Source organism: Lithobates pipiens, unplaced genomic scaffold (genome assembly GCF_037356315.1).
Source record: "Lithobates pipiens isolate NorthernLeopardFrog02 unplaced genomic scaffold, aLitPip1_a1.2 Scaffold_8, whole genome shotgun sequence".
Classification (NCBI taxonomy): Eukaryota; Metazoa; Chordata; class Amphibia; order Anura; family Ranidae; genus Lithobates; species Lithobates pipiens.
The window spans coordinates 491,836,164-491,859,427 of NW_027507903.1; the positions used below are offsets into that span (position 1 = coordinate 491,836,164).

The following is a 23,264-nucleotide window of genomic DNA, read 5'->3' on the forward strand; positions in this document are numbered from 1 at the left end:
TATGCAGGTAGGTTAATTGGCTCCTGTCTAAATTGGCCCTAGTGTGTGTATGTATGAATGTTAGAGACCTTAGACTATAAGTTCCTTGAGGACAGGAACTGATGTGAATATACAATATATATGTAAAGCGCTGTGTAAATTGACAGCGCTATAAAAGTACCTGTAATGAAGAAATTGTAGCTGTATGACAAGAAAGTGAGAGGCTGTGCAGGCTGATTGAGTTGCTAGAGACAAACTGAATACACACAGCCCAGAATATAAAGACTGCTGCACAGGCACCAGGGTGTAATTGACTGTAATATCCCTGATCCAGGAAGAGGATGGGGACCCTGGATGATGCCTGAACAAATATGGTGCAGTCCTCCTTGAGATACACGCAGATTGAAGGCAGGGTTAGTACTGTGATGTGTGCAAGAAGTAACAAATACCTGGAAATGTTACACATTAAAAAAATACATCGCTGATGCTAGGTTCATTATAAGGGAAGTAAACTCCACATTATACCACAAGTCCCAGGGGGAAAAGTAACTGAGCAAAAATCAAACATAAGTTTTTTTTTTTTTTTTTAAAGATACAGTGAGTCTTGTCATAGAATGTAAAAGTACTGTTGTTAGTGAATTGTACTGACAGTGTATTTTAAAGCTGAACAAAACATTTAATTTAAGGAGTAACTCCACTTTTGTTAAGAAAAACATTCCACTCTGGGTGATCTATGTACATTTTAGGGATTTTACCAAACTTTGTTGCAGATTCCTACCTTTTATTTTTCTAAAGAAATTGCTGTTTGTCTGTGTTCATGGTCAGAGTGAATCTGTATGGGAGTAGTTTTATAATTATCAGTCAGCTGCTGCACCTGCAGGGCTCTAAGGTGAGGAAGGTGACAGCTTCTACATCCCTGTAGACATGATCTCCCTTTGGGAGTATCCCAGTGAAAATTACATTTTTGTTGCAGGGGATGCCCGAAATCTGACTTGTATCTTAGTGCAGACTTCTGGGAAAATCAGTAAGCCAATCACACAAGCAGGAAATTACATTTTCAGGGGGCGTTCTGTACATCATCTGTTTACAGAAGGCCTCCTGGTAGCCATTTTGCATTGCATTTTATAATTACAGCACTGTAGATTGAAAGTGAAAAGTCATTTTTAATAACATTCAATTACAGAATGACTTGTGTTGCAATTGTATATGCTATAATATTTTTTTTATTTGATAGTTTTTCCCCCCACGAAAGTGAAGTTACCTTTTAACGCTAAACTTTGGACAGATATAGAAGACACAAATTATTGCAACGCTCTATCCAGTAACCACTTGCCGATCGCTGCATACTGATATATACGTCGGCATAATGGCAGCAGTGGGCAAATGGGTGTACCTGTATGTCCCTTTTAATTGGCGGGGCGCGCCCACTGCGTACAGTGTGACCGTGCCCGTGGGACCCGTGGACTTGATGTTCACTGGTGTCCCGGTGATCGTGTCACAGAGCCGCAGAATGGGGAGATGCCTATGTAAACAAGGCATTTCTGCCTAGTGACATGACAGAGATCACGGCTCCCTGTCATTGGGAGCCGTGATCGCTGTCAAGTGAGTGGTAGCCCATCCCCCCTACAGTTAGAATCAATCACTCCCTAGGACACACTTAACCCCTTGATCGCCCCCTTGTGTTTAACCCCTTTCCTGACAGTGTCATTTACACAGTTATCAGTGCATTTTTATAGCACTGATCGCTGTATAAATGACAATGGTCCCAAAATATATATAAATAAATGGTGTCAAAAGTGTGCAATGTGTCCACCATAATATCGCAATCACGATAAAAATCACAGATCGCCGCCATTACTAATAAAAAAAAAATTAATAATAAAAATGCCCTAAAACTATCCCCTATTTTGTAGACAAATCCAACCAATCAATAAACGCTTATTGACATTTTTTTTACCAAAAATATGTAGAATACATATCGGCCTAAACTGAGGAAAACATTTTTTTTAATATATTTTTGGGGGATATTTATTATAGCAAAATGGTGCTTTTTTATTTATTTTTTATTTCTTATAGCACAAAAACTAAAAACCGCAGAGGTGCTCAAATACTACCAAAAGAAAGCTCTATTTGTGGGGAAAAAAGTACATTCATTTTGTTTTGGTGCAACGTTGCACGACCACACAATTGTCAGTTAAACCCAGTGCCGAATCACAAAAAGTGGTCAGGAAGGGGTTAAAATCTTCCGGGGCCAAAGCGGTTAATAAATCATTAAATGTATTTTTGAAATGTAAGAAATTCAAGTGCCTGAATCGGACATGGTTTCAGTCTCTTGTGCAGAAGGTCTAGAGTGTGAGAGGAAGAAGCACTAAAAGGAGCCACTTGGCTCCTTTGCTGACAGTAGAGGAGAGCAGAGTGACAGAGAGATGAGCTCATCACTATGCTACTTCTCCTTTTATTGTCCAGTCACAGACTAGGGCAGATCCAAGACAACCCAGGCTCTGAGAAAGTGGGTTGAATAATGCTAAGCCATCAGATTGAGGGCATCTGGTAAAAAAAAGTACTACAGAGGACATCTCCAGATGGACGTGAATATTGCAGCAAACGTTGGTTTTGTTATTATATTTGTCTTGATATTTTTGCCTTCTGCTTTAAAAGCATATTAATCCACCTTGTAAATACCCAATGCTTTTGCAAACTCGAATGTTACCCTGTAAAAGTATCGGGGACCTTATCACAGTGTTGTACATAGCCTGTGTATAGAGCAGAGCTTTGGGAGGGACCCTGTAGCTCCACCCACTACAGGCTGCCTGCAAAAAACTACAGGAGGGGGCGGAGACCAGACCAGCCACTCTGCATAGGATGAGAGAGCAGCATTGACTGGTCTTTATTATAGAAATTTCCTGCACAGAGGGAAAAGTGTTGCACTGGATAACTGCACAGATCTGGAAAAAATACACAAAGCACACAAAGAAAAATACACAGGACTCTCGTGTTTAGACAATATTTGCTTATCCTGTAGTTATTTTCACGTTGGTACTCCATCCAAAACCAATGGGAGTGTTAGAATTTAGTTAGTATTTATGTTTGCATATATAAAGTAATTTCCCCCTTATTTAGGGCACTGCTAGTAGTTGCATCCAGGTTTACTCAGCCACTTGTAGGGCCCAGCTTTCATGTCTGCTGATGGGATAGAATTTGTGATTTTCACTTATGTCATTATAAGATCACACTGGAGCCAGACAGCAGAATGTGTTCTTTCATACAGAGAAGACCTTGAGCTGTTTTCTTTCCAGTAAATGCAGAGCAAGCTGTGGCATTTCAATAGATTGTATGCTACTATATGAAAAGCTTAAAAAGGCAAAGGTTACCGCAAAGCCAAGTTCCCACAGCAAAGTATCAATAAATTCCAGGGCTGTTGAGAGTTGTAGAAAAATCCACTGAAATTAGAAAAGAACCTAGAAACAAATATATTTTTAATGTCCATTGCATCTGTGCCCAGTGTAAAGCCCCATGCACACTATCAGATTGTCTGCTGAGTTTTTCCTTCAGATTTACCAAAACCATGTAGTGGAAGGGCCTGCCTGATTGCATACACATTGAAACCCCTAAGGTTTGACCTCATATTATATGGTTTTGGTAAATCTGATGGAAAAAATCAGCAGACAATCTGATAGTGTGCATGGGGCTTTACACTGGGCACAGATGCAATGGACATTAAAAATATATTTGTTTCTAGGTGTGTATGGGGCTTAAGACTTCCAGGTATTTATTAGCTCTCACTGAGATCACAATACTCCCCCTGACAATGCCTTCATCTGCTTTTCTCTCCAGAAGGACAGAGCCATATTTGTTTTCTGATATCATCCAGGATCATCATCTACTTCCTGGGCTAAAATGCACGCTCAGAGATGACGCAGTCATGTAAATCCTGGTGTCTGTGTAGTTCTTTGCTTTTTTCACAAATGTCTGACACAGATCTGCCCCTGCTGCAGCCACCTATCTTGTAACTTACTACAGCGTTACAATATCACGGATCACTGGGGGGGGGGGGGGGGTGTGGAGACTGAGGACATTGATGACATTGTCTCAGCCTAGGCATAATCTGGACTGGAAGTTATAGATGGCTTTTTAATAAAAGGTAGAGATGTATGAAAAAATGATACTGTACATTGTGACATATCAGTAATTTATATATGCAGCCTTGTAAACTTACTTTTTCATATAGGAGAGTAAACTGTTTGCTTTCGGTGAGCTACTGAGACCAGGCTGCACTTTGCTTTTGAAAATTAGAGCCTCTAGGCTGCATAGTATTCTATTCAAACCACCGATTGGTGAGGGTACAATCAACCCTGCCATGGCAGACATAGATTGGGGTGGATTCCAACACCTTTTAAGCACTAGGTTCCTGACAGTATGCAGATATGCAGCCGCATATTTGTGTACCAATTAGCAGGTACAGCGGTGCCAAGAATGTACACCCTGCATGCTCCCAGTTAAGTTACCGGTGGCTAACAGAAAGCTCCCAATCGCAAGAAGCTTTCCAATCATGTCATTGCCTTGACAGCTGATCACAGCGGGCACATGAACTTAAACCCTGCCCTGCCTCCCGAGATCTTAAACCTCTTAAATGGCCAGGAGGACCTGGCGTAAAGGAGTTAAAGTGGTTGTAAGGCTTTACAAATACCAAGTGAAGTGACTAGCCTCAGAAAATACACAGAAATGTAAAAAATCCTCCTACATAAGTTGTACCTGTTTATCTGCAGCCCTCTGTCAAAAGTGCTGAGTGTAATCAGAGACTTGAGTGGAGGGAATGGATACACACCCCTCTCAGTCTCATAGGTAAATATGCACATTTAAGGCTGTCAATCACCTTCTGTGCACTGGAGCTGTCTGCTGGAGCTTGGGGTCGGCACAACCTGTCAGGGGTTAGTCATGCAGATAGCAGAGGAACAAGCCTCTTTCATAGACTATTAATGGTGCCACATTTTACCTGCAGGCACAGTCTAAAGCTAGAGCTGAAGGCCTGAATTAATTTAGAGATCGCAGAAGGTGGCCCTTCTAGTGGAGGTCTAAAGCCTAGTACACACTAGAATTTTTTTTTTCATTCAACCCAACCGGCTGAACGGAAAAAAAGCTCAAGCGCTCAGAAGTGGCTGTACTAACAATCCGATGTTAACACAGCGATCTCCCCCACTAAGCTATTATGTTCTGACAGAATGAAGGCCCTCCCCCAACAGAACACACCATTGGCTGAGAGCGCTGATCAGATGCCGATTGGCCAGCCTTTTTTGGTCATGCCCTTTCAACAGAATCCGCTTCTGTTGACCGGCTGCCATACACACGGGCCAAATGTCGGCCAGTTCAATAAAAACTGTGTGATATTTGGCCCGTGTGTATACGAACCGTAAGTGTAATTCATCCTAGGAATGCCCTTTAATATTTTAAGGAGTTCAGAGGTCACATTGCAAATGTCTATAAATCCATTTTGGCTCCAAAGCCCGGAATATCCTCACCTGCAGCTGAAGCCTGATTTCTACAGCCCATTAAACTTTTGTGACCCTTTGGCTGTAGATTCCTGACTTTCCACTGAAGATAAACTTTGTCACACAGTCTTATCTGTCCCCAGGCAGGTGGATCACACGTGGACAGAGTGGTGACGTATGGAAAAAGTGTTTATGTATCTCCATTGTAAAGATTATCTCTTGTCCGCGTTGTTGCTCAACACAGTTCCTGAGCATGCTGGGCAATTATTCAAAATGACCTACAGTATATTCATCTTGCGGTAAATACACTGCGTAGTATCAGTTGTTGCAAAGATGGGCATCATTTTTCTAAACGATACCATGACGCATTCTTTGTGAAGGTTTTCAATGGAAAAAATTTGCAAAAGGTTTTGAAACACGGGTCTGGCTTATTTAGTCCATATGCTGTTCTTTCCTGTTATGTTATTGCTCTTCAATAGGTTTCTGTAAATTGTTGGTTCGAAGAAGCTGTCGCATGTTTTCACTCCTTAATAGACTTGTGCACAACGGAAAATTTTGTTTAGTTTCGGTTCGTTGTCATTCGTAAAATACATCATTTCGTTCTGTTATATTCGTTATGTTACGTTAATACGTTTTCGGATAATTCGTTATTATTCGTAGAGTGTCGAATTCATTCGTTGAAATTCGATATTTATGTATGTATAGGCATTCGTGATAATGATTCGTAGTTTGGAAAGTCGTTTGAGGGGCACGCGCGGCGCGCTCTGTGATCGGCGAGTCCATGAGACTCGCCTGATTACCGATCCGTGCAAGGGGTCGATCCCGACCCCTTATCACGTGATCAGCTGTCAGCCAATGACAGCTGATCATGTGATATAACGGAGCCGGTAATCGGCTATTATTCCTCCTCGCGCTGACAGCGCGAGGAGAAAAAAAAAAGCCGATCACCGGTGGCCGTGATCGGGACATCAGTCCCGATCACGGCCAGCCCTGCTAGTGCCCACCTGCCCCCTGCCAGTGCCCACCTGCCCCCTGCAGTGCCAAATTTTTAAAAAGTAAGTGCCCCCCGTCAGTGCCACCCAGCAGTGCCCACAGTGCCACCCAGCAGTGCCCACAGTGCCACCCACAGTGCCACCCAGCAGTGCCCACAATCTGCCTCAAAGGTGCTGCACCCCAGTGCCACTTATCCGTGCCCATCAGTGTCATCTACCAGTGTCCAGCAGTGCCGCCCATCAGTGCCCAGCAGTGCCACCTATCAGCCACCTATCAGTGCCACCTATCAGTGCCCATCAGTCCCATCTATCAGTGGTACCTATCAGTGCCCATCCGTGCCACCCATCCGTGCCACCCATCTTTGCCCATCAGTGCCGCCTTATCTGTGCCCATCGGTGCCGCCTTATCTGTGCCTATTAGTGCCGCCTTAACTATGCCTATCAGTGCCCACCAGTGCAGCCTATCAGTGCCCACCAATGCAGCCTATCAGTGCCCACCAATGCAGCCCATCAGTGCCCACCAGTGCAGCCTATCAGTGCCGCCTAATCAGCGCACTTCAATGAAGGAGAAAAATGACCCGTTTGCAAAATTTTATAACAAACTATTAAACATGATTTATTTTTTATTTATTTTTTGCATCTTTTTTTGTTTGTTTAGCAAAAAATAAAACTCCGAGCTGTAACTAAATACCACCAAATGAAAGCTCTATTTGTGGGAAAAAAATGATAAAAATTTCATTTGGGTACAGTGTTGTATGACCGCGCAATTGTCATTCAAAGTGCATCAGCGCTGAAAGCTGAAAATTGGTCTGGGACTGAGGGGGGTTTAAGTGCCCAGTAAGCAAGTGGTTAAATACATCAAGGGTGTAAATAAGGTCCAGGACGGCAGTATTTATAATATGAAGCCAAGATCAAGAACACGGGGACATAACCTCAAACTAACGGGAGAAATGTTCAAAATTAATCTTAGAAAGTATTATGTTACTAAAAGAGTAGTTGATGCTTGAATAGACTTGCAGCGGAGGTAGTGAATTATTGAGTCAGTCAACAGTAAGTGGACTCAAATATGCTTGGGACAAACATAGATCTTTACTCAGATCACTCAAATCTCAATGATTTTTCTGATGATTATGAAAGTTATGCTCATCCACCTCATACCCCCATTTCTACCATTTTTTTATTTATTTTTCTGGAAGCAGCCACCTGTTTTTGGCAGCTACATAGAAACTTAAAGCAGAGTTCCACCCATAAAATTTACTTTACAGAAATAAACATTATAATCCTTCAGCAACAACAATTTCCCTCTGCGCCTGTGCTTGCTAGGGCTCCGGGGAGATGTGTGGCATTCTTTCCCAGGAGTCCGTGGGTAGCGCAGAGGGCTCTCATTGATGCGATGTGTGCTTACTGTGCATGCGCGAGAACGGGTGGTGCATGCTGGTTATTCAGCAGCACCATAAACCCGGAAGTTTATGCTTGTGGGCTTCTCCTGCCCACAAGCAAAGTGGCAATGCCTGAGAATAAGGAATATAAGGTATGTTTTTTAATAAAATACTAACAAAAGCAGCGCTAGTTACCAGCCTAACAAATGCAACATTAGCATAATATGATAATAAAAGATGCATTAAAAAAAAATCATATATGTGGTTGGAACTCCGCTTTAAGTATGGAAGTGAAAAGAGGGTCTAAGTAGTTGGGCCAGCACAGAGATTAATTTACACACCTAGATGCTATGACATACATGGGGAGAGGGGGCTGTTAGGGAATATACTCCCCTGGAATTGACAAAATGTCTTTCATAGCAAGTGAATAAAAAATTGCTTATGGACAGAAATAAAACTGCAAGAAATCATGTATAATACTTACATTTTAGTAGGTGACAGGGTCTCTAACGTCTGGGTTTATTCAGTACAACACAATGGCTTGCTCTCTACACTGTTGAATAAGCTTATTGATACATAATCTGTACTATTGTGGTGAACTATTTCCACTTAGCGGCGTGCATTCAGCCACAACCAGATGGAAATGGAAGTCGCAGAGCGACAGAGAAGAGAAGGTTGTTGGGCTGATGCAATAATCTCCAGACTGTTCTCACATTTGGTTTATGAAATTGTTTGTTTAGTTTGAGAAACTCTTTTCTACTATTTATATCAATAGCATCTGCTCACCGAGCGTAAACTCTGCCTCCTCTGCCAAAACTGCGTCACGTTTCTCATCCCGGAGGCTGGCGCACGTCATCCTGATTGTAACGAGAGTCTGTAATGCAGGATGGAAATAAATCCTGTTTATAATCATTTTATTTAGAAATGTTGGCTTTCCTAAGGCTGAACTCCAGGCAGGCATACAAGAAACAAATGAATATGTCTCTAATTATTATTACATCATTAATACGCCCCCATTTATGCTCCTGGGATGTGGTAACCTACGGCAACTCACGTTACATGCGATGGTAGATTACGATGCCATTCATTGTGAATGACATCCCATTGCTCTTCTCTGAGGGTTGCATTGTGTTGCAGTCCACTGCCAGAAATATTGCATACATCATTGTTGAAAGCATATGGTAATGCATAATGTGCTGCAGCGCACATCTGTCGGCCGGTTGCACTGGGATGCCATTCAGAATGAATAGCACTGCATCACACCAACACATTTAACATGGATACCTCCCAACTTTCTGAGATGAGAAAAAGTGGCACTTTTTAAGGAGAAAGTATGTAGGCATGAGACATGCCCCCTTTATGCCAACCATGATAAGCCAGTTACTGCTCAGACACCTGGGTGGATTAAAGTGATACTAAAGTCTCAGTTTTTTTTGCCTAAAAATAACAAACGTTATACTTGCCTTATTCAGTGCTGCCTCATCAGCGCAGCCTCATTAGCGCACATCAGTGAAAGAGAAAAAAAAACCTTATTTACAAAGTTTAGCAAAGTCAGTTTAGGCCGATACGTATACTTCTACATATTTTTGATAAAAAAAATCGCAATAAACGTTTATTGATTGGTTTGCGCAAAAGTTATAACGTCTACAAACGAGGGGATAGCTTTATGGCATTTTTATTAATATTTTTTTTTTAACTAGTAATGGCAGCGATCTGCAATTTCTATCATGACTGCGACATGGTGGACAGATCGGACACTTTTGGCGCTATTTTGGGACCATTCACATTTATACAGTGATCAATGCGATTAAAAATGCACTGATTACTGTGTAAATGTCACTGGCAGTGAAGGGGTTAACCAATAGGGGGTGCTGCAGGGGTTATGTGTGTCCTAGGGATGTGTTCTAACTGGGGGGGGATGGGCTACGTGTGTCACGACACTGATCACCGCTTCCGATCACAGGGAGCTGTGATCAGTGTCCTGTCACTAGGAAGAATCGGGAAATGCTTGTTTACATCAGCATTTCCCCGTTTTTCCTCTCCGTGAGACGATCGCAGGTATCCCCGCAAACATTGAGTCTGCGGGACCCGCAATCACACTCACGGAGCTCGTGGCGTGCGCCCACAATGCCGCGTCTTAAAGGGCAATGTACAGGTACATTAATATGCCTGTACATGCCATTCTGCCGATGTATATCGACTTGAGCCAGCCGGCAAGGGGATAATATTTCCACCTCCATGTTTCGTGTTAGAGGTGTTTTTGGCGTCATAAACAACATTCCTCCTCCTCCAAACATGGCAAGTTGAGTTGATGCCAAAGAGCTCAATTTTGGTATCATCTGACCACAACACTTACCCATTTCTCCTCTGAATCATTCAGATGTTCATTAGTAAACTTCATATGGGCCTGTACATGAGCTTTTTTGAGCAAGGGGACCTTGCGGACACTGGGATTTCAGCCATTCAGGGTGTAGTGTGTTACCAATTGTTTTCTTGGCGACTATGGTCCCAGCTGCCTTGAGATCATTGACAAGATTCTTCCATGTACTTCTGGGCTGATCCCTCATCGTTCTCATGATCGTTAAAACTCAACAAGGTGAGATCTTGCATGGAGCCCCAGACCAAGAATGATTGACAGTTATTTTGTGTTTCTTCCATTTGTGAATAATCTCACTAATTGTGTCATCCTTTCACCAACCTGCTTGGTGATGGTCTTGTAGCCCATTCCAGCCTTATGTAGGGCTACAATTTTGTCCCTGACATCCTTGGACAGCTCTTAGGTCTTGGCCATGGTGGAAAGATTGGAATCTAATTGATTGATTGCTTCTGTGGATAGATGTCTTTAATACAGATAACCAGCTGAGATTATGAGCACTCCCCTCACTGTTAAAATAAACCTACCATTAAAATTATAGACTGATCATTTCTTTGTCAGTAGACAAACATACAAAATCAACAGGGGATCAAATACTTGTTTCCCTCACTGTAGTTACATAGTCTGGTTGAAAAAAGAAACAAGTCCATCTAGTTCAACAAATAGAAGGACAAAAAAATTATCCAATCCTATACTCAGTTGATCCAGAGGAAGGCAAAAAAACACTAATAAAACATGATCCAATTTGCTCCAGCAGAGGAAAAAAATTCCTTCCTGATCCCCAATAGATAATCAGCTGTTCATTGGATCAACTTTACCGATAAATATTAGTGTCCAGTTATATTATATGTATCTAGGAAAGAACCCAGGCCTTTCTTAAAACAATCTACTGAGCTGGCCAGAACCCCTTGTTTAGGGAGTATATTCCACATTTTCACAGCTCTTACTGTGAAGAAACCTTTCCATATTTGGAGATGAAATCTCTTTTCTTCATCCTCATTCCTTTCCTTATCTGTCCTCATGACCACTGTCACCAGAACAAAGAATGATAGGAGATCCCACATTTTGCATCCAGGACCAGAACAGAAGATGACTGAAAAGGGGGGGGGGGCACCTGTTTCGCTCACTTTGGAGAGATTTACTTTCACTTCTTGTTGTGTCTTCAGTACAGGAAGCAGAGCCGGTGCTACCACTAGTCATTCTAGGCAGCCGCCTAGGGCGCACTACTGCCTAGTTGTCCAGCTACTGGTGTTTCTACTCTCTTCTCTCTGCAGCAAGCAACTAGGTCTCAGCATCAACAGGCAGCCGCTACTCCATTCGCACATAGTGTCAGAGGCGCAGCAGTGGTGGAGGACTGTGTCTGTGTCCCGTCTCCTGAATAAATGGAAGCAAGCAAACATTCATTGATGGGCACTGGTATGCTGCACTTGATTGGCCCTGGTACGCTGAATTTTATGGTTGCTGGTGAGGCTGCATTGATGGGCACTGGTAGGCTGCATTGATGGGCGCTGCTAGGCTGCATTGATGGGTGCTGGTGTGGCTGCATTTGATGGGCACTTTGTTAAAAAGGTGAGGAACAATGATCTTGCACCACTTACTGCTAAAAAGTCTGTATTTGCTATATCCCTGTTCTAGTGCTACCTGGAACTTACTGTGCTCTGTTTTTGTTCTTTTATCTGCTGAGATAACTAATAAAACTGTTATTTGAAAAAAAAAAAAAAAAGGTGGGGAATACATAAGCAGGGCAAAGGAGGTGGAGTTCAGGGGTGGAGCCGGGAGGGCGACAAAATGAGGTTTCGCCAAGGGTGTCAAAAATCCTTGCACCAGCCCTGACAGGAAGTAAAGCAAAATCTCCCCAACTGACACACTTAGCAAGCAAGTCTGACAAAAGTTTAAACCAATATTCTGTCAGGAAAAAAAAAGATTTTTGTACAAAACAATTGTGAAGAGGCTGGGCCTGCTTTATCTGGCTGCAGGTATCCTAGGAAATTAAACTCGTGCTGAGATACAATAGAAGGAGTAGATTCATCTCATGTTATGGGAAACCCCTCTATTCAGGATGTAGATCTGCTATCACTAGATCTTAATAGGTTAAGTCAATGTGTTGGTGCTGTGTAGTTGTTGGACTTGCTCTGTAGATTATTCTCAGAAAACAACGTCACTGCAAAGATAATATCAGTCTTAGGCGTGACAAATGTCACTTCAATAACTTCACAGCTTTTTTCCTGGGGAGTTGTGAGATCTCACTGATAAGAGCTCTGTGCAGAGTCACATTGTTAGGTTAGCCAGAGATGGATCAAAATCCAGCCAGTTCTGCCGGGACTGGCTGAATATTGATCAGTGTGTGGCCACCCTGTTTGTCAGAAGTTGGTGGCTAGATCGAATTCTGTCGAACAGACAACTTTTGTCTATCAGCGGCCATAGCCAATTGACCGCTGCCACTGACAAGTGTAATGTGACAGTGCCAAGCATGCTGTCAGAATACAATGTCCCGGGGATTCCTTTATCTACCTCGCTTATGTGAATGGAGGAATTTGTTCATTTTTATTTTATGAACATTTATGGCCCGTCTATGGCCAGCTTTGCACTTTATTTGCAACACAGGAATACAATGGAATAATGCTACCTTTTATTGGGGTAGCAAAAAGCCATGCAAGGATATTTTGTATTTTTCATAGCTTTTGTTACTCTCTCTTCTCTAAGTGGTATTTCCCAGTTTAAGTAGGTAGATTCCTGCACATGAAAAACAAACTGATTTTCCATTTTGAAAGTATCTTTTGTAAAGCTATTTATGTGACTTTCCAAATCTGCATGAATAAATTCCTGACATGCCTGTGTCATTACGTCTGTCAGTGTCTTGTTAAAACTTGTAGGAGGAGTTTTCATTCTGCTCTGACTGTCCAATAAGGCTGCAGGATCCCTGACCCTTTGTCTGGAAAGTGTTGATTGGCCCTGTGTTGATCATATGCACTCTCCCAAAAAAAAAAAAACCTCCCTAGCAATACACACCAAACTGAGCATGTGCAGCTTGTCCCACAGCCTCTGTTCTACCAGGAGATGGTTTGGGGACTGTGAAAGAAGAGGAGGATCAGAGAAGACAGGATCAAACAGTCATTTTAAACAATGTAGAGGATTAACCCCTTAGGTTAGTATAACAAGCATGCTTTACTGCATAAACAGACTGATTTTACTGTTGTGGGTATAGTAACACTTTAAGCTAAGTATGTAAGCGTAAGGTCCCTTTCACACGGGCGTCATCCATTCAGTCATGTTTTTTGCTAATGCCTGGTACACACAATGAGATTATCGGGCAAACGATCGTCCTTTTTTTTTTTTTGCATCTCAGATTGAACCTGAAGAGCTTAATAAAGTCATGAAAATTCTCGTACGACAGAATAAAAATTTGGAAGTGATGTCATATGTTGTGTATTTGTATTGCATTTTCGAACAACAACTGTACTGATTAAACGAAAATCGTACCATCTGGCATCAGACGGCAAATACATTTGTGCATGTCCGATCAAATAATATCAGATGAGCTGTCCTGATCGGCTTTCAAAAGCTCTGTACTAACAATCAGATTATCGTACAATCGCTCCAAAATCTGTATTTTTCTTACAATTTTCTGATTATGTTTATGAGGCCTAAGAAAAAACAGGTGAAAATGGATTCCGATTACATCACTTTGCACACCCGTCTTCAGTTCAGTTTACATCAGTCTACATCCATTTTTTGAGTCGACAATTCTATAAATGGCTTCATCTTAGAGACATAAAGAACTGCTGCACAGATCATATATATATATATATATATATATATATATATATATATATATATATATATATATAGGTCTGGCTGCTTGTTGTTCAGCCATTTCCTATAGATCTGTATACTAGCATTACATCAAGGCACCCCTTCATGGCTATTGTTGCGGTGTAGCCCTGTACTATACTTAGTGGCCAACTACAGCTAGATCGGGTTTCTGGACAAGTAACCCTATAGAATCAATTCCTGGGTAGAGTGACTGGTCCCTAAATTTCTCTGGTCCCTCTGTGGCTTGTCCCTTAGCACTGCTCCAGCCCTCCTTTGAGTAGGCTCATTCGGACACGGGGGTTCTGTTGGACATGCTCCATCCTCATCTTGCTCTGGCTTCACGATGCTGCTTTAGTGTTCAGTTCCTTCTCACTTGTTGAACTATGATCTCTCTTGGTTGAAATTTACAACACATGGGATGTAATGTACACATCTGGAAATCTTCCACCCATTACCCTGAAGAAGGCTTCTACCTCATTTGTTGAAATGCGTTGGATTCCCTCTGTCTCCTCGACAGCCGATTTGGGTTTTTCCAGCTGTTTGTCCTCTGCTGTTCATTTCACCAAGTGTTTAATTATATTTTATTTGTGTATCGTGCAATAACATTTTTAATAACATTCAATTTGTAATTTTGCTACTATCTATACCGGTCATGGTCCATTAAAGTCCCCCCACCCTTTGAGGAACCTGGTTTTCATTCTCTAAACAAAAAATGTTTCTTGCCTAAAAACAGACAAACGGAATGGATGTAAATGAATGGAATTTGTTTACATTTGTTCCATTTCAACGGATTAGAACATTGTAAGCGCCTTGAGTATAGGGACTAATGTGAATGTACAATGTATATGTAAAGCGCTGCATAAATTGACGGTGCTGTATAAGTACCTGAAATAAAAAATGAATAAATAAATAACTGGCTCTTCCCTAACTGAACGGATGCAGATGTAAATGGATAATCATCCATTTACTTGCATTTGTCCATAGAAATGAATTGCTGTCCATTTTCCATCCCTCAATAGACGGGTGAAAGATTTACAGACCGAACTTCCATGTGAAAGGTCTAAAGGTCTCTAGGATCTTCCCCTGAGATCACAGTTTTGTATATTCTAAGTATGAGGCACAAATGACACCAGCCCGTCAGAAAGATCAGTCCTCCTTCCAGGAGAAAAGTACATAGTGTGCCCATGCCTACACAGTCTACCTTTTCAAGTATTCAGCTACCTATAAACAGAACAGTACAAGTGGGTGACCAGGCTCTCTGCATTCCTGCAGAATGTTGTGCTGTGAATCACCCAAATCAGTTTTCTTTGACCAGTCATGTCATTACCAAGACTCAGATGGCCAATCTTGAAGTTCCCATGTTCAAGTGTTTTCAATCTAATTTTCCAGTTATTACCCGATGTATAGAGTGTACTCATGGGACAAAAAGTACTTAAAATCACAATGACAGCAAGACTTGCTGGTCAACCAAAGTGTCTCTGTTGTACATAAAGAAAAACTGACTTTTTATGGTGCCCATGCTGATGATCTTGGCTGCCTTCAAGAGATACCATTGTTTGAAAAATCTTCTGTATCTGACACTTCCAGGAGTGACAGATGACTGGTTCACCTCTGTGGTTCCACCCTTTCATCACTACACTTTCCTGAAGCTGATTGGCTTCTATGCAGAGCTTCACCAGATTTTGCACTTTCCAGTTTTAGTAAATCAACCCCATGGAGTCCAGCAGGTGTAACCACAGTTTGCAGAGGGGGACCAGTCTTCCGACACTCCTGGAAGTGTCAGATATTGAAGATTTATTAGGCAGCAGTATCTCTTTAAGACAACGAAGACTGGCTCTGTGAACAACAGGATAAGTTTGTTTCCAAGCTTTACTATACAGGGTGTTTTTCTCTGCTGGCCCAGCTCCTCCACCCAGTGCTGCATCTTGGCCTAGGCTGGCACATTGCAGGGGGGGCACCAAAAAAGCCACCCCCGCCTCCACTCCACCTGAGATTCTACTGGCGACTGGTTGCTAGAGACGCCTGGTGTCTAGCAGCTAGAGACCTCGTGGCCACGACTCTCTGGCCCTGCCCATAATTCAACTTGAACTATGCGCCTAGTGCTCGTGGGGCCCAAAGCAGCTGCCAAGTTGAACCCTTTGTTATGGAGGGCCCCGTCGGTCCGGTGGCGCAGGGTGCAGGGCAGCGGACCTAAATCTGCCAATCGGGCGCTGACAACAGTATCCTTGGGCTGTAGGCGGGGGATATTCCCGAACCCCACTTATCATCTTCACAGAGCAAGCGTGTGGCCTGAACACACTCCTTCTTCCACCTCCTCTCCGCTCCCTGCTGTGACAGCAAGACAGGCTGACCGAGGGCCCAGAGGATGAGGATGGGCGGGAGGTAGGTGCATCACACACTTTCTCACTGAAGGCACAGGAGGGACTGCAGGCAGGGCTAGGGGGTCTCCCAGCCCCCCTCTCTCTCCCTCCCAGCCCCCCTCTCTCTCCTACCCAGCCCCTCTATCTTTCCAAGCCCCCCTCTCTCCCACCTAGCCCCTCCCTCTCTCTCTCCCAGCCTCCTCTCTTTCACTCTATCCCAGCCACCCCCTTTCTCTCTCTGTCCCCCCTCGCTCCCACCCATCTCTCCCTCCCAGCCCCACTCTCTCTCCCACCCTCTCCCGCTCTCTCCCAGCCCCCTTTCTCTCCTAGCCCCCTCTTTCACCCAGCCCCCTCTCTCTATCCTAGCCCCACCTCTCTTCCAGCCCACCCCTCTCTCTCCTCTCTCCCATCCTCCTCTCTCTTCCAGCCCCCTCTCTCTCTCAGCCCTCTCTCTCTCCCAGCCACCTCCTCTCTCTCTCAACCCCCATCTCTTTCTCTCTGTCAGCCCCATTCTCTCTCTCTCTCTCTCAACCCCCCTCTCTTTCTCTCTCCCTCTCTCAGTCCCCCTTCTATCTCTCCCAGCACCCCTCTCTCTCTCCCCAAGCCCCCCTTTCTCTCTCGGCCCCTCTCTCCCACCTCCCTCTCTCACCCCCTCTCTCTCTCACTTGTTCTCTCTCTCTCACCCCCCCTCATGTGAGATCTCAGGGGTTCATGCTGGGACTTGGAGTTTGGAGGGGGGCCACTTCTATTAAACAGGAAGGGGTGGGGTAAAATTACATGGGGGGGTGTCTGCCAATTTTACCCCCACCCCTCCTTTCACATCACTACATAACCTTTTATGTACTGCCAGAGATGGAGTGAAGGAGACTACTGTAGAGTATCCATTGAGTAACATATCTGAGTCTGCTGGGGCTGCTAGCATCGACATACAAGATGGCCTAGCCCAGCAGTAGTCTCTGAGCTTTTAGATGTCTACACAAGGGAGGTTTTTCCGCCCTGATTCACACTATTGCGATGCAGGAACCAGCGTGATTCCAGTGCGGGTTTCCACATCGCAACACCCATTCGATCCAATTCCAGTGCGGGAAAAAAAAGGTTCTTGCAGCATTTTCGTGCAAATGCAGTGCGATTTCAGCCATACAAACTGTTCACACTATTGCGGACACAGACATTGCTGTGCAGATCACATGCAATGTCTGTACGATGTGAATCACATGCAATGTCTGTGTTCACAATAGTGTGAACCCAGGCTCACAGGTAAATAGCATGCATAAAATAGATTAAATGTTATGGGAAGATTGTTGCTAAAGTGAATGGTCTTGTGACAGATTTGCTTTAAACAAGATCAAACTCTTTCAGTCAAGATTAACTATTTATAGTCCTTATGCTTCTAGTTGTAGTAAATAGATAGGAAGGTATATTACATTTATTTGTTTTTATATTTCCTGGTTTCTGGTCTAGGCCAAAATGATGCCATCCATCCCAGGAGTCTTCATGGGCATTTTTTTTTCTTTCATCTGGTTGAGGGGAGGATGGGTTTTCTCAACTAAGAGCACCCCCCTGCCTGCATGCCTGAGCTAAAGGCAGATTGAAAGTAAATGCTACATAAATCATCTGGCCTTACTCAAGATGGCCACAGTTAAAAATGCTGGGGGGTGGGTTTTTAAAGTGATTTCTCAAAATAAAGCATGGAGACGCGGATGGATATGTGAGTTTGCTTTAAATATTAAAAATGAATTAAATAGCGCTTTAATTTGTGGTGCTTTGATACAGTTTAGTTCTGCCTTTACTTCAACAGAAACTCAAAATTTCCGATAAATTATTCTTTTGTTTATTGTTGCACTAAGAACAACCATTCATGTATCTCTTTTTTAGTCTGTCTGTAAATCCCTGGCGGCCAATCAGAATCATCCGCCGGTGCTGCGGTAAGCTGGTTTCCAGCTGATTGATAAGGGTTACCACTTACTAATGAAGCGTTCAAAAAGAGATTTTTCTCAGGCTGAGCTGCTGCGTTGATTGATGCTGTGACTGCATTGTCCTGCTGGGGAACCGGTGTGATAAATTAATCTCCTCATCGCTCTTTTCCAGGAGAAGAACCTGGACTGGTTCCCTCGGATGCGGGCCATGTCCCTTGTCAGCAGCGAGGGCGAGAACGAGCAGAATGAGATCCGCAACCTGCAGGAGAAGCTGGAGTCCACCATGAGCCTGGTGAAGCAACTGTCCGGCCAGCTGTCAGAACTCAAGGAGCAGGTAAGGGCAGACGTACACCTGATGGTCGTTCACCACCACCTCTGTGTGAGTCTGGGGAGCTAGTTCCTTCTTAAGCTTCCCTCCAGTGAAAATAATGAACCATGCCATAAATAGGGTGTAACTGTCAGCAAAAAAGTTTCGGGAAAAAAATGGGATAAAATATATGTAAAACTAAAACATTTTTTCCTCCATTTCCCTTGTGACATAATGACCCTAAAATTCCATACTTGTTTAAATGTGCCTTTAGCCCAGCCTTTCTCATCCTTCCTTTTTACATGGAGAAACCCTTAAAATTATTTCCAGGTCTCAGGGAACCCCTGCAAATAATTACTATATCCACAGCTCCTGCTATAGTAATGTGGTGGCTAGAGAAGAATGCCACTTACGTTAGTGTGCATTGGGAAGAATAACCCCTTACATTGGTGGCCATTGGAAAGAGTAATCCTGTGCATTGGTGGCCATTGAGAAGAATTTTCCTGTGCACTGCTGGCCATTGGGAAGAATAATCCCATGCATTAGTGGTCATTGTGAAGAATAATCCTGTACATTGGTGGTCATTGAGAAGAATAATCCCCTGCATTTGTGGCCATTGGGAAGAATAATCCCCTGCATTGGTTGCCATTGGGAAGAATAATTCTGTGCACTGGCGGCCATTGCTAAGAATAACCACTTACATTGGTGGCCATTGGGGAGAATAATCCAGTGCATTGGTGGCCATTGGGAAGAATAATTCTGTGCATTGGTGGCCATTGGGAAGAATAATCCTGTGTATTGGTGGCCATTGGGAAGAATACTCCCTTACTGATAGCTAAAAAGGTCAAAGTTGTTATTACTAACTTATCTCAGAGGCCAAAATTGCTTATTGATTTTGCTTATTGATTAAGGGTCCCCTACCACCCTTAGCAGAAACCCTAGGGTTCCACAGAACCCCGCTGAGAAAAGCTGCTTTAGCCAATATGATTGTTCAGTGGAATGGGTAAGGATTAGAATTCCGATCAAGTTTTCATTGCAGTTTCCTTAATTATTTAAAGCAGAGTTCCACCCAAAAAACGGAACTTCCGCTTTAAGTGCTGGTGACCCCCTGACATGCCACAGTTGGCATGTCAATTTTTTTGGGGGTGGGGGAGCGGGTAACCTGTTTTTACAGGTACCCAGCTCTCACTTCCTCACCTGGCGCTGCGGCACAGGAAGGAAAATCACCTCTCCTCCCCTCCCTCCCTGCAATCTTCTGGGACTAGTCACAGGTCCAAGACGATTGCCCGGGCATTCACAGTGAAGCTCGCGCATGCGCAGTGCACGGCCAGCTATGAAGCCACAGTTAGAATGCCGGTGCCACGGAGAAGGGGGGGCAGGACTTCACGCGCCCCTATTACTGGACCGTGGGACAGGCGAGTGTTTGATTATTAAAAGTCAGAAGCTACACTTTTTGTAGCTGTTGACTTTTAAATGGATGGAACTCTGCTTTAAATCTGAACTCCAATCTTTCCTTCAGTCTTAAATAGTTGTACCGACTCATTTCCTGCACTGAAATTGCTTACTCTAATTTTACTGCACACTGTGAGCCTCACAATGTGCATTAGAAGCTGAATGTGCACAAAGTGATATTTTCTCTTATTTCCTCCTGTTGTGCTTCGGTAACAGGAAGTGAATTTAAAAAAAAAAACTGTTAACTTCCTATACTTTTTTAAATGACACATGCTTTAAAGGGCCAGTCACCAAAAAGTTTTCACTTAGCAACCTCACCACATGTTAAATATGACAGATCTGTCACTTAAAACTCTACACTGGGGTACCCCCATATGTAAGTCATGCTATATGTAGTTAACAGTATCTATGGAGGAGATCCAGATAACATCCACCCTGCCATATGGGACAACATTGGCTGATAATCTACATAGACTGATAGATGATGTATCAAAATATAACTGCAGTTCAAACTTCAGCAAAGAGCCCAGTATGAGTATACAAAGCCATATCATAATAAGGAATGCAATGATAAACTAGTGTGCTGCTACTCCCCTAACTATACAAAGTGCTGCTAACACTGAGCAGTGTGTTGCCAAAAAAAAGTAATGGATCTCAGAAAAACAAAGGTGTGTGCACCACTACTCCAAATGGACTCTAACCTCAAGTATTGACCGCCAACTATCATACCACTCATTGCTCACTAAGGAGGATTCTCCAGAAATATAGGTGCGACTTTAAATGAATCACTCAAATGTTTTCCTGTGGGGTTCTGTATTTCCAACTGAAAAGCTGCAACATTTGCAGGACAAGTCATTAAGCCAGAGAATGCATGGTGGGAGATCCCGGTGTAGCTGGATGCATCAACACATTTCACCTACATTATAAGCTTCATCAGGATATATATATATATATATATATATATATATATATATATATATATATATATCAGTTACACTTAGTTTGGAGTAGTGAGATCTCTCTGCCATAGTTTCAACTCTATTCCAGTCCACCTAGGAGTTTTTGGTGTTCCTGACCATCTTTGTGCGTTCCAGCTCCTCCTGTTACATCATCCCTAATGAAAATTCAGCAGGGATTGTGGGAGCTTCTTATAATGTGCATAGCAGATGTGCAGACCTAGAACTCAGCATAGGGATTGTGAGAATCCCTCAACATGGCAAAAAAAGGTGTGCAGAGCCAGGCACTTAGCACAGGAATGGTGCAGGAAACCGTTATAATGGCACAGCAGGTGTACAAACCCGGAAACTCATCACAGTTATGGTGGGAACCCCTCATAATTGGAATGGCAGGTGTGCAGACCTGGAAACCCGCATTAGATATGGTGGAAACTACTCATAACAAGCACAACAGGTGTGTAGACCTGGGAGCCCAGAGTAGATATTATGGGAAACCCTCATCATGGGCACCACAGGTGTGTAGACCCAGGAACTCAGCACAGGGATGGTGGGAGCCCCTCATAATAGTCACAGTAGGTGTGCAGAGCTGGCAACCCAGATCTCACCAATAGAGGCCCCGATTGATGAAAGATACTAAACTAAGACTAAACTCTCCAACTTCTACCAGAAAGTTTTGAGTGGATGAGCTTTTATCTACCCATTACAGACTTCAAAGAAGAGCTTGTTTACTTCTCTCATATATTTAATCTAAAAAGCATTCTACGGAACTGAGTAAACTTTATTTCTGGGTTCCATTTAATGTAGTACTTTGACCAAATACAAGGTTAATGTTAAAAATGAAAAGAAAGCATCTGCACAGTCAGATGTAACCAAACAAGCTGACTAATAAGCACTAAATATATCTGTACTGCGAACTTGCTGACCGGTATGATAACACACAATGCGCACAGAAAGGCTCTCTACTAAACTTCGCTGGCTATGTGCAGCAACCTGACCTTGCAAGACGTGGGAGAGATTCAGGAACGGCTGCCTGCAGCCCACACAGATTATCTACTGTCTCTTTCTCTTCAATGTCTGGAGCAAACACATTCAATTTATAGGGGTCATCTATTCTTTTACTGAAACTCTTCTCAGTACAATACTGTCTGTAATCGGCAGTTTATTACAAACCCAATGCACTTAAAGGAAACAGCTGCCAGAATCATTATGGAAAACATCAGCTAAAGTAGAATTCTGGGGAAATTAGAAAAAATTACATCTATGATGCAGTCTGTCATTGGCATTAACACAGCAGACTTTTTTTTTGAAGCCTCTATGTTATATTGTTTTATTATCTGTTGATCCTGTCAGTACAAGTCTGCCCAGCAAAAGTGACAGTTACAGGGGTTAGGATAAATCATATAACAGTAACTGGGGTGCTTACAATGGTCAGCATTTTTATATATAGATAGATAGATAGATAGATAGATAGATAGATATAGATATATAGTTTAAACCAGGTTTCTCAAACTGGCAGCCCTTCAGCTGTTGAAAAACTATAAGTCCCATGAGGCATTACAAGGCTGACAGTCACAAGCATGACTCCCACATGCAGAGGCATGATGGGACTTGTAGTTTTGAAACAGCTGAAGGGCTGCCACTTTGAGACCCCTCTCAACGCAAAAAAAAAAACTGTTAGACCCCTTTCACACCGCCGAGCCTATAGTGTCGGCGGTAAAACGCCGCCATTTTTAGCAGAGTTTTACCGTCGGATTTCTGGCGCATTTTGGCCCCTAGCACCCGCTAGCGGCCGAGAAAGGGTTAAAACTACAATAGTGGCGTTTTGCCGGCGGTAATACAGCGCTGCCCCATTGATTTCAATGGGGAGCAGCGGTGGAGGAGCGGTAAACACACAGCTCCTTCACCGCTCCAAAGAAGCTGCTGGCAGAACTTTTCCTGACGACCTGCCAGCTGAACGCTCCGGTGTGAAAGCCCTCGGGGCTTTCACACCGGAGACAAAGGAGCAGCGGATTGCAGTCGCTATTTCTAACGCTATAGCCCCTGCAAAATGCCCTCGGTGTGAAAGGGGTCTTACTGTAACAACTAAAGCTGGAGTTAAGCTTTCATTTGTTGGATTTTTACTTAAAGTGGAACCTTAGTCAGAAAATGAAGTCCAGCTAGATCACTTCAGGCTGGCCCCTTTTGCAGGAATAGCTATGGAAACAATAAAAATAACCATCTATACTGTTTATCAGTTGGTCTATATTTTTA

General features: G+C 43.2%; 1 protein-coding gene across 1 annotated transcript in view; it reads left to right on the forward strand.

Annotated features, from left to right (window-relative positions):
* ITPR2 (inositol 1,4,5-trisphosphate receptor type 2) overlaps positions 1–23,264 on the forward strand; it is a 482,081-nt gene that overhangs the window by 454,052 nt on the left and 4,765 nt on the right. Inside the window, exon 56 of the mRNA XM_077469087.1 lies at positions 18,472–18,633. Within this exon, the coding sequence (XP_077325213.1) occupies positions 18,472–18,633 (162 nt within the window). The remainder of the gene's footprint in view (positions 1–18,471; positions 18,634–23,264) is intronic.